The sequence below is a fragment of the Telmatherina bonti genome (genome assembly GCF_933228915.1).
Source record: "Telmatherina bonti genome assembly, chromosome: 1".
Classification (NCBI taxonomy): domain Eukaryota; kingdom Metazoa; phylum Chordata; class Actinopteri; order Atheriniformes; family Telmatherinidae; genus Telmatherina; species Telmatherina bonti.
The window spans coordinates 23,769,249-23,781,322 of NC_136619.1; the positions used below are offsets into that span (position 1 = coordinate 23,769,249).

The 12,074-nt window shown below is 39.0% G+C and overlaps 3 protein-coding genes across 4 annotated transcripts in view; 2 read left to right on the forward strand and 1 right to left on the reverse strand.

Moving 5' to 3' along the window:
* Positions 1-11: 11 nt before the first annotated feature.
* Positions 12-2,084, reverse strand: thap11 (THAP domain containing 11). The gene has a single exon (XM_079245949.1). The coding sequence runs from the start codon at positions 1,831-1,833 to the stop codon at positions 1,003-1,005; it is 831 nt and encodes a 276-aa protein (XP_079102075.1). The 5' UTR covers positions 1,834-2,084; the 3' UTR covers positions 12-1,002.
* Positions 2,085-3,239: 1,155 nt separating this feature from the next.
* Positions 3,240-7,510, forward strand: gfod2 (glucose-fructose oxidoreductase domain containing 2). Of its 2 annotated transcripts, none has more exons than XM_079242172.1 (3): positions 3,240-3,287; positions 4,667-5,039; positions 6,119-7,510. In XM_079242172.1, the coding sequence occupies exons 2-3, from the start codon at positions 4,787-4,789 to the stop codon at positions 7,012-7,014; spliced, it is 1,149 nt and encodes a 382-aa protein (XP_079098298.1). In that variant the 5' UTR covers positions 3,240-3,287; positions 4,667-4,786; the 3' UTR covers positions 7,015-7,510. The 2 variants fall into 2 exon arrangements, with proteins under 2 accessions (XP_079098298.1, XP_079098299.1); XM_079242173.1 differs by having other exon boundaries at positions 3,242-3,291.
* Positions 7,511-9,760: 2,250 nt separating this feature from the next.
* cog4 (component of oligomeric golgi complex 4) overlaps positions 9,761-12,074 on the forward strand; it is a gene marked incomplete at its 5' end in the record, with an annotated part of 7,833 nt that continues 5,519 nt past the window's right edge. Inside the window, one exon of the mRNA XM_079262450.1 lies at positions 9,761-9,783. Coding sequence (XP_079118576.1) covers positions 9,761-9,783 — 23 coding nt within the window. The remainder of the gene's footprint in view (positions 9,784-12,074) is intronic.

The window sequence follows — 12,074 nt, forward strand, 5'->3', positions numbered from 1 at the left end:
CAAGACCGAGCTGATAAAAGATTAAAGAAATCATCAGATATATGAGCCATCCTGTTCATAACATCATCATGAATAAGGCAGCCCCTACACTGCTGAGCTGAGAAAACATCTGACAATAAACAGGCACGTAATATTCTTGAATCACACAGAAACAAGTGGGTGCCTATTCTACAGAAAAACCTTGGAGACACACATGTTCAAGATGCATAAAGCAGCTTTAAAAAATGTTTTTCTAAGTTCTTTTACTAAGATTTCCTGTGACAAAAACTTAAAGCATGATATAGATCTTCACAAAAAAGCCTTTAATGACATTCCATGTTGCGACTGCCTTTTTAGTTTTAAGGAGCCCCCTAAAGTCCTTTGTCTGTTTCATGTTTTAAGGAAATTCTACAGTTGTACTGGAACAGATGATGGAAACCAAATGTACCAAGAATAGTGTTTTGGTTACAATGATAATATAAAATACTAAACTTAATCTTGGTGCATTTCATCTTCTAATGGTTTTGAGATGTCCCTTACATCAGCCTCTTACTCTCAGTTAAACAGTAAGAAAACAAAACCTTTAGGACAAAAATACTGTTCAGTTAGGCAGCTTTGGGCATCTTTCTCATTGGACTCCTGAATATCTGTTTATAAATGTCAGACAGCTTAATATGTAAATCTTTGCCTGCCTGTTAAACTGTCCGAAGGAGCAAAATGTGTATGCTGATCTTGGCAGGTCTACATGTTGGTTGTATAGGCTATGTTTCTATGTAATTAGCAATCTGGTTATTTATTATTGGCTACATAAAATAGTCAGGCTTGTTTGTTTTTGTTGTTTGTTTGTTTTGTTTTGTTTTTAAACATCAGGCCTTTGAAAAACTGATCTACTAGATGAAAATAAATTGTCATCGCTTGCAGTTTGATACAAAATAGGGCTGGATCTGTCTTGAAACCTTTCCAGCGATTCGGTCAGTCTGAGTCTCTGTAACGGGTCACCTCCTCATATATCCGACCATCCCATCAGATTTTCTTTCTGACATTAACAATAGAGTGGCCGTACAGCAACCGGTCCCGTTCCCGCACCTCCTCCTGCAGCTTGGCCTCGGTCACCCTGAGTTGGCGTATGGTCGCCTTCATTTCCTTCATCTTCACCTCCATCAGTGCGATGATGTCCCGTTGCTCGTTCAGTTTCCGCAGCAGCTCAGCCGACGTGGTGCCGGTGGTCAGAGAGTACGAGTGGTCCAGCGGACTGCTGGTCACACTAACAAAGTGTATGGGCACTTGGTTCACGCCGGTCCCGGTTTCCACTGAAGAGTCGTCGGCTGTGAGCTCCTCTGCGCTGCCGATCGGTGCGGTGTAACAAGTCCCCTCTGACTGGGCGGGCAGCCGCGCTGTACCCAAGTACTCCCCATTTTGGCCTATCTGGACCACGGTGATATTATCGTCACTCGCCTCGCCGCCGGTATTGCCCTCGGCTACACCAGCCGTGTTACCCAGTACGCTGGTAGTGATAATCCTGGAGGTCGGCACCGTGGCTGAGGATGGGACCGACGCAGAAACCTTCCTCCCTCTTCCCCTCCGACTCCTGCGCTCATTCACGCCTCTCAAAGGGAATAGGGACGGTACACGGACGCTGTAGGTTTTCCTCCCACCAGCGAAATGCACGCTGCAAACACGGTGTCCTGTGGTGGGCTGAAAGGTGCTGAAACAGCCGCTGACCCCGGCCCGGGAGATGTTCCTCAGCCACTGCTCCCTCAGCGTGGTGTCCTTAGGAAATGTGTAGAAACGCAGGTCCCGGTCCCTGTGCGAGTTGTTGTAGCAGCCAGGCACACAACAAGTGAACCCGGGCATGTTTTCTCCAAAGTCGAGGCTACAAACACGGTGTTCAGATTATTTTATTGATATTTCTTTCTCTATGCCTTGTTATCAAGTCCGACGGCCTACAAGCAGAACTACACGTCCCACAACGCTAACAACTTCCTGTTTATTTTTTTCCCAAAAGTGAGCCGCTCTCTTTCGTACGACGCTTGAATTCATCTGAATTGATCCAAAGTCGATAAAGAAGGAAATCGTCGTCCCAACAAATGAAACGCTGATATTTTATTTTCGGCAGCACATGTCTTGTTTTGTTCTCCTGACTGTTATCGAGCCCACCGTCCCCCACCAAGAACTAAACATCCCAAGATGCACTGCGCGTCCTTTCTGGGTCTGCCAGTAACATAGCGCCCCTGCTGGTCAGACACCAGTTTACAGACAGATAACTGTTATGTTTACATTATGGAAAGCACAATGGCAAGCATTTTAGTTTCTGTTTTTATTTAAAAGAAATAGTAAGGCGATATACTATTTAAAAATGACAGAGTCATTATTTCTAATTGTTCTATCTGTGTTTGGGCGTAAATCTTTAGCTCTGAAAAGCGGCAGGTGGTCGTGACTTTAATCAGCCACCTGATGGCCTTGAGAGACAGCTATACAGAAATCCTTCTTCAGTTATCGTCATTGTTGAATACTGAGACCTTAAGTGTAATGTGGCCTTTGTTGCTCATGTTGCCAATTCACTAACAATTTACACCATTAATATTTCAATGACTTTATTGTGATAGTATATATTGTTCATTTTCTCAAACACTCTACCAGACACAGGGTTCATAATGTATATTACAAGAAATTGCACATTTCGGAGTCCATGTTAAACGAGTTAACCAAATTGCGTGGTAAGTTAAGGGATATATATTTAATTTGAGACATAAACCACACGCCATTTGTGTGTATATAGGACAGTGCCAAGGTCTACAAATAAAACAGACTCGGACCATCTTACTGTGGCCTTGAAAGGAAGGGATAACATTATCTAATTTAGATAAAAAGAAATTATTTTCATTGAGGTCTGTTTTATGTACTACTCAAAGGCAAACATATTAATTTAATGCCATATTTAACGAGCTAAAGACTCAACATACTTTTAAAATCCAATCATGTTCTTTCCATTTTATTCCGGTCTCCCATCCAATCTGGCACGGATCCATCAAATGTTATTCCAAGTTATTTATCTGTCATATAAAATGTTTATTAATTTTCCTCTTTGCTGTGAGCTTGGAAAGTCCAAGGCTGTGTATGTGTGCGTGTGTGTGTGTGTGTGCGCGTGTGTGTGTGTGTGTGTGTGTGTTCTGCTGTCGAACAAGCACCAGTCTCTTCAGTATTTCCGGTTCCCCCTAGTCCTCCCATTAGACTGAAGTTACGTTTTGCAACTGGGCAGTGCCCGGTTGAACACCTACCTTCCTCTGTGATGTTACGTAGCGCAAACAGTAGGTAGCTTGCGTTATCATAACTTTTTGTATGGTATATAAATTATATTATATTTAAGGAACATTAGGTAGATTAGGTTTAGATATAAACTTTATAAAGTTTGCCTTTATCTCAGATTTCTGTTGTGTTGCTGTGAGGCTGGCTAGCTCAAAGTGCTAGCTAACGTTATCAATAGCTTCTCTGTTAGGCTAGGTGTGTGCGCGTGCCTGTTTACCCTATAGAGTTTAAACACGCGTGCTTAACGTAATGTGATGGTCGTTTTACGTAAGCAAGAGGTGTCGGAAGAGTTTTGTGTATTCCTCAGTTCATCTGGTTTTGCGGCATGGCTTTTATCATGTCCGACTAACACAAGAGAGGTCAGCTAGGTTTGTGTCCATTGGTGTCAACATGTGAAAGGGTTCATTTGCTTAGTGTGATGAACGTCCTTTTGATTTCCACGATGCCAGAGACCTGCCGTGATAGACCTTATTTCTGGTTACACCAGTAATGCAGGTGCAGTGGTTTACACTCCTACATCAGCAGCTTCTTGTGTGGTTGTAGCCGTAGTAAAATCTGCCTTATAATACTTTTCCATCAGCATACATTTTTACTCATAAATATCTCGCATTAAACAAAACACATACATAGATCCATTTGGCTTCTATTAAATATGTTTGCAGACGAAGTTTCCCATTCTCCGAGGGTAATAAACCTTAAAATAAGCTATAGCCTTCATGTAATTAAAAATATAGCTAAGGTATAAATCCACTCATGCCAAATATTTCTGAATAGCAATGCCATAATATGGCATTATAAATATGTTGTATATAAATATGTTGTTTAAGTCCAACTAATATTTAGCCGATAACCCTTTCTCCAGATAACTAGAACTTAATACGTTGGAAAGGTCTTAGACAAGCTGTGCTACAAAATATTTCAAATGTAGTTTTCTTATGATCAACTAGTTAGTTACTGTTTATGAGACAAAGTTGTATTGTATTGTTTGCACATTTTATGTGTGTATCATAAATAAGCTTGTTGCACAGAGATGGCGATGGCATTTAGAGGGTGTGGAATATCTGAGGAAAGGCATGTTAAGTATGCAACACAAAATAGTACACAAAGTAGGTGCCTGTCTGATAAACACAGATTAAAACCCCCATGGGACATGATAGTCCAAGTTCATTAAACCAGTCTTTTAAATACTGTGCTGTGAGATGTATATTGCAAAGTGAAGAAGTTTACTAATTTTAAGAAGTTGCTTAAATTTTTGTCACTGCTATTTAGACCCAACTGTGAAAGCATCAATCAATTAAACCCAGAATACTGTTGAAATAATAAATGATTATCTGTGTTCGTGCCAACCGGCTTTAAGTCTGAATTTATTATTTTTTCATAGGTTATCCTCATCAGGTTTGAGGACGAGAGCACAAGTCTTGATGAACGGGCTGATTTGTTCTTGAGCTGTTAGAAAGGATGGCTGTAGTTGACACCTGAAGTTGCAGTTCGTGGTATTGCCATGCTGCCTGGAGTCGGTGTATTTGGCACAGGGAGCACAGCCAGAGTGCTGGTCCCATTGTTGAAAGCTGAGGGCTTTGAAGTTCACGCACTATGGGGACGAAGTGAAGAGGAAGCATGCTGCTTAGCAAAGGAACTTGGAATTCCATTCTACACCAGCAGATCTGATGACGTCCTTCTTCATCAAGATGTCGATCTTGTTTGTATTTATATTCCACCTTCAATGACAAGACAGATTGCGGTAAAAGCACTTGGTAAGAAAGTAAATTACAATTTCGTAAAGAGACTTTACCTTGGCTGACATATCCAAAATGTATCCATGATTAAACCGCATAACATAATTGTTTTATATTTCTTATTTGCAATTTATCTATTGCTACATAAATTTGGAAATTTTCTTATAATTTTGGGCCCTATCAGTAATATTTCTGTAAAAGACTTGAGTTTCTTTTAAAAACACCAGGTTGATGTTTTCCCAACCATTTCCCCCTCCACTGAGTTATATAACGTGTTAATGTGACATGGCCCAGCTGGTTGTGGCAGGACTGGGAACGGGCATATTTGAAATTCTGAATTGTCAAACCCCCAGTAAATGTTTGTACTATAAATGAATGTATTTCTCTTTAGCATGTCTTATGGTTGACTTGCTATTGCTGATGATCATACCTACAACCAAAGGAATTGTTGCTTTCCCAAATGTTGTAAAAATTTAGCCTTCTAAAGCAAACATAATCACCAGATTATCATATCAGAGGGGAGTAGATGTGAAAAGCTAACTTACTGTATCAGATGGAATTCCTGAGGGTTGAGCTCAGTTTCCTGTTTTAGTTTTAACTTCCTGAGTGTTTCCCTGCTGAAAGACTCATCGACAGCACTGACCCAACAGGCTACTGAAGGCTGATAGTCATATATGAAGATGATACATCGTCATTATGATATGACATGTGGATGCAGTAATCGTCAAAAGCAGTGGAGTCCAAAGTCTAAACTCGAGGGTCGTTCTGCAGATTTTTAGTGCATCTCTGCTTCAACATACCTGACTCAAATTAATCTGCACAATAACTCTTTGATTTGAGTGAGGTGTGTTGAAGTAGGGAAAGATTAAAAACCTGCAGAATTGTGGTCCTCAAGGATTAGAACTGGAGACCCCTGGTCTATAGCCATCAATTCCACAGTGCACCTAAACCTAAACTCAAAGTTCCTCCTCTGTATAGCCATATTTAATACACACTTGGTTTGTGTTAACACTGAGCTAAATCACAACACTGAACTAACCTGGTTGTTGGTCATAGTTATTTGAGTAATAATAAGTTAACCTTTCCTCTCTCGACAGGTATAGGCAAGAATGTGGTGTGTGAGAAAGCTGCAACTGCTGTGGATTCATTCAAGATGGTGACTGCGGCTCGATACTATCCCCAACTGCTTAGCATTATGGGTAACACACTGCGCTTCCTGCCAGCTTTTGTTGCAATGCGTCAGCAGCTGGTCGAAGGATATGTTGGTGAAATCCAGGTGTGTGATGTTCGTGTGTATGGACCAAGTCTCCTGGATCAGTCGTACGGCTGGACCTGTGAGGAATTGATGGGAGGAGGTGGACTACACACTATTGGCTCTGCCATCATTGACCTATTAAGCTACCTGACAGGTGCTCGAGCCCATCGCGTACACGGTTTATTACGGACCTTTGTGCAGCAAAACAGTTTGATCCGAGGCATCCGCCGTGTCACCAGCGATGACTTTTGTTTCTTCCAAATGCTGATGGGTGGAAGTGGGTCTGGTGGTGTGTGCTGCACAGTGACACTGAATTTCAACATGCCAGGGTCGTTTGTACACGAGGTTATGGTAGTTGGATCCAGTGGTAGGCTGGTTGTCAGAGGCACTGAACTGTATGGCCAGCGCAATGGGAGTAAAGGTGAAGAGCTGCTGCTCAGTGACAATGGATGGGTTGGACCAGAGGTGAAAGAGATGCCCCTGCCTCACCTGCTAGGTTTGAGCTCCATGGTAAAGGCCTTAAGACAGTCTTTTCAGGCTCACGAGGAGCGCAGGACATGGGCTCGAGGGCCAGTTGTTATGGCACCAACATTCGAAGATGGTCTGTATGTGCAGACGGTAGTCGAGGCGGTGAAACAGTCCAGCTGTAGTGGAGAATGGGTGTGTGTTGAGATCATGAGTCAGGAGCCAGATCCAAACCATAACCTGTGTGAGGCTCTTCAGAGAAACAAAAACTGAATTAATTTATTCACCCAGTGCAAAAACTACATGTGAAACAACAGAGCTCTGAATGTTTCTCTTTAATTGAGCTGCTTTGAGTGTTTACATAACACCCGACTACTTTCTCACATTCTGTGATATTTTTGAAATGAATATTTTATTTAAAATATTAAAATTGCATTTTGTGCTTGCACATTCACTTCTGTAATTGTTTTTTTACACTAAAAGTGCAAAGTACTGCTCCATTATTTGAATTTTCATCTGGAAACATTGTAAATCACATCAATTTCAAAGTGTGATTAATATCCTTTTGAACCCTATTGACGTGCACAAATAACAGCAAATGTGACTGCTGATTTCCCACTAAATGATAAATACTACCTGTTAGTAATGCACAGCTCAGACATTAAATATCGGCCATTGGTAGGATAAATAACCAGCTGAGCACAAGCACGGTCAATTTATAGATACACAGGTTTTTTGCTTGTGTGTTTGTATATCAAAGTAATTGTATGCAAATTGGCTAAATATATATTTAAATAGAGAAAAGTTGACCTGTATTCCATACAAATTTGGGTGCTTTACTAAAATATGCTGGTGTTTAACGCCAGTAGAGTCTATTATAAATGAGAAACAAATTCAAGTCTGGTTATGAAAGCATGAGGTTGATTTGACTAACGAAATATTTGTGGTTATTCTGGCAGGTAAAAAAAAAAAAAGGGAACTCAGTTGGAGTCACACCAACTCCAAATAATAATGGAGCTGTACACAATTTACTTTTTAAAGTTTCATATTGGGTTGTGTAATTGTAGGTAAAGTAGCTGAAAGGATGACAAGGAAAGCTATTGAGACTTTTTTTTTTTTGTTATGGCATTCCATGAGATAACATCAGTGTTTCTTAATCCTGGTCTTCAAGTACCACTTCCTTGCATGTTTTAGATGTAATCCTACTTTAACACCTGAATTAAATGAGTGTTTCCTTAGCAGGCTTGCAAAGAACTTGAGGAGGTTCATTACTGTGAATGAGGTGTGTTTGAGTAGAACATGTGTAAGAGATGCAGGACAGTGGGACTTGAGGATGAGGATTGACAAACTGACATACAAAACATCACCAGGAATCGAGTGAAATGAGCTATGTAAAGGATATAAAAACTAAAAGTTAAATTTGCTACACTGTCCATCAAAATGGCAAATTATTTTATATGTATAGAGTGCTCTAAGCTTGAGAAGATGTAAATTGAAAAACAAGGTTTCACACAGCAACTGCAAAGGTTTCATGTGAAGCAAGTAAACAACCTACTTTATCATTCATGTGTGTCATTTTAATTAACTGTACTACTTCCAGACAAGCTTCTACAAGAAAGTTAGTGAGGATAAGTCTAACAGAGAGATGCCACATTTTTGGTAAATGATTTGAAATGGTGGATAATACACGAGGATGTGCTTTTCTGAAGTTGTCCGTCACAACTGTGACAAGAAAAACTCAAAGGAAAATGATCCATTTAAAAGTTAAAATTGAGTAAAAGGATGGAAACTACTGACTTTTAACAGCCACATATCAGGTATAAAGAGTGTGAGCTTGCATCCAGAAGATTCTGTAGAAAAATTAACAAAACTCTCTCATCCTTGAGATTAATTTTGAATGTGAAACCTGGAGGAATTGGACAACTGAATTATATTACAACTCAAGTGAAAGTTTTTTGTTTTTGTTTTTTTTTTTCATATACACTTTCACTGAAGAAATTTCAGATTTGCGTCATGCATTAAAATTTATGTGTAGTCCAGAGTGTGAGGTCACTACCTACCATTTAATACCAGCCATTCTGAACTGTACTGATATTGTTAAGTGAAACCACTGGATTTGATGTTTGTTTGTAAGTGAATGGAAATTAATGAAAAGAGAAAGGCAGAAATGAGTCTTTTCGTAAATATCTTCAGTGATGAGTGTCCTCATTAGTGATAGAGAATCAGGTGGTTTTTCAGACAAAGAAATCACTACTGCTTTGATCTGATCGAACTGTTTATCAATGATGGATTGCACGCATGGCATACATACAAGTTACATGCATACCTCACATTATCCCAGTTGTTCTTTACAAAAATAAATAACTGAGTTTACATTGACTGTCTTTTATCATATTTCCCTGCAGGAGCCATCATTATTAAAATACATTCCAGCAGAGTTTTAATAACTTGTGAGCAATTGTTTTTTTATTTGTTTTTGCACTGACATGATGCAAACTATTTAATATGTTGTTTAATGCTTACACCAGCCAGCTTTTTGTTTTATTTATTTAAATTGATACAGAGAAAGTTAGCCAATATTTGTTTTGTCTAGTTTTTTTTCTGACATGAATTTCTGATAGAAGTTGTATTTATTTTCTGTTGTTTTTAAATATAATAGATTTTGTGTTTTTTATGTCCGTGGAAGTTTGAGCACTAATTTGTTGATGTAAAGTTGTGGAAACTGAAAATATTGTTTGTATCCATAACAGATATGTTCTTTAATAAAAAATAAACCATTTCATTTGGACTACCTGTCTAGCCCAAGTTTAAAATTCATTTTAAATATGTGAAATTAAACAAAAATATAAATCAAAAAGTTTCTCTGAGTTCAGCTGTAGCATGTGGGGGAAAAAAGAATATCAGAACAAGGTAAAATGACTACCAGTAAATTAAGCTAAAGTCACAGATAATCAGCTGGTGAGACTGGAAGTTGGAGACTGAAGATATGTTGTCAGCTGTAGTAGCTATGAGCTAGCAAATGCCTGACGGGAAGGTGACAATGTAAAAAATACTTCCAAAACAGAAAGTGATAATTGCAATAGTTAAAAGTCCATTTGTATTTATTTAAAATAAAGCCAACTTTACTGTTAGCTTTTTCCATTTTTCTTTTAAAAATAGTCAAAATTTTCTTTAACTTCACCAACCAGAATACTTAAATGAAAGCAATATAACTTGTGAGGGTGAATTCTTAAAAAAGACGTGTATTTTTTCTGAATAATGTCTTAAATAATAAAGACAAGAACCGAACAAATTTTAATATATGGGCTGCACCCCCTGCGATGGACTGGGGAGCTGTCCAGGGTGTACTCGGCCTTTCGCCCAAAGACTGCTGGGATAGGCTCCAGCTTCCCCGCGACCCTGCATTGGATTAAGCGGTTAGGAAAATGAATTAAAATTATATATATATATATATATATATATATATATATATATATATATATATATATACACACACTACTCACAAAAAGTTAGGGATATTTGGCTTTCAGGTGAAATTTATGGAAAATGCAATATGTTCATGCTACAGTGATATAATATAAAAGTAAGACATTTAAGTAGAAGGATGCACTACTGATTTCCTCATCTCAAAAAATTCATTCAACACAAAAGGTAACAACAATGGTAGTTACACCACAACAAAAAATTTGAACGTCTCAATATCTCGTCATGTGCCCTTGAGCATCAATTACAGCTTGACAACGACGTCTCATGCTGTTCACAAGGCAACTTATTGCCTGCTGAGGCATGGCATCCCACTCTTCTTGAAGGGCAGCCCTCAGGTCATTGAGGTTCTGGGGTGCAGGGTTTCGAGCCTCTACACGACGGCTCAGCTGATCCCACAGGTTTTCAATGGGATTCAGGTCTGGAGAGAGTGCAGGCCATTCCATTTGAGGTACACCAGTCTCCAACAGCCGTTCCCTGATGATGCGGCCTCGATGAGCAGGAGCATTGTCGTCCATGAAGATGAAATTAGGCCTGTGCTGTTCATGTAGGGGCACAATCACTGGATTAATGATGTTATTCAGGTAGTATGGGCTTGTCACTGTACCATTCACAAAGTGTAGGACAGTTCTGCACCAAGTGGACACCCCTGCCCACACTAACACCGCCACCACCAAAAGCTCGCCTGGTGACAACAGTGGCTGATGCATAGCGCTCTCCCTGACGTCTCCAACATCGTTGCCGGACATCATTTCTGCTCAGTGTGAATCGACTTTCATCAGAGAATAGCACTGAGGCCCACTGGTTCCTCGTCCAGCGTAAATGCTCCCTGGCCCATGCAAGACGATGATGCCTGTGCCTGGTGGTGTGGTCAGGTACCCGTGCAGGTCGTCTAGCACGCAGACCACGCTGATGGAAACGGTTTCGAATGGTCTGACATGACACTTGGGTGCCTCTCACCTCTCTTAAACGTGCCTGGAGTTGAGTGGCATTCATCATCCGGTTTCTCAGGGCAGTGTTCACAATGTAGCGGTCATCAGCACGGGATGTGGCCAAAGGACGTCCACTTCTAGGCCTTTCTGTGACTCTTCCAGTCTCTCCATATCTCTGTTGCAACCTGCTGATGACATTCTGTGACACTCCAAGCTCAGTGGCCACTTCTGTCTGAGAACATCCTGTTTGAAGCATTGCAATGGCAAGGGACTGTTGTTCCATTGTTAGGTGTCGTCTTGGTCTCATGATGTCAAAATGTGAACAGCATGATGAGGACAACTGTTTAAACACCAGCTCTAATTGAACCAGGACATTTATTGGTCAATTCAAGGATCACACACCTGCCGTGATTTTTGCCGTTAAGCTCCTTGTTAGAGAACAGCAACTTGTGCAAAATTTATTGAAACATTTAACAGTTGGACATGTGCATTTAAAAGCTTAGAGAAGATCACATTAAGTTCACCTGTACAGAGTTGAATGCATTTTAGGCTTGTTGTGAAATGTATATATATATATATATATATATATATATATATATATATATATATATATATATATATATATATATATATATATATATATATATATATATATATAATGTATATATATATATATATATATATATATATATATATATATATATATATATAATCTATACATATATCTATACATATATCTATACACACACATATATATACACATATATATATACATATATATATTTACACACATATATATATATGTATGTATATATATATATATATATATATATATATATATATATATATTTACACATATATATATATACATATATATATATATATATATACATATATATATATATACATATATATATA

Bases quoted from the DNA above. Each gene is read 5' to 3' on its own strand.
- thap11 (XM_079245949.1), bottom strand. From the start codon at position 1,833: ATGCCCGGGTTCACTTGTTGTGTGCCTGGCTGCTACAACAACTCGCAC.
- gfod2 (XM_079242172.1), top strand. From the start codon at position 4,787: ATGCTGCCTGGAGTCGGTGTATTTGGCACAGGGAGCACAGCCAGAGTG. The intron at 5,040-6,118 runs GTAAGAAAGTAA...CTCTCTCGACAG, and splicing joins GATTGCGGTAAAAGCACTTG to GTATAGGCAAGAATGTGGTG.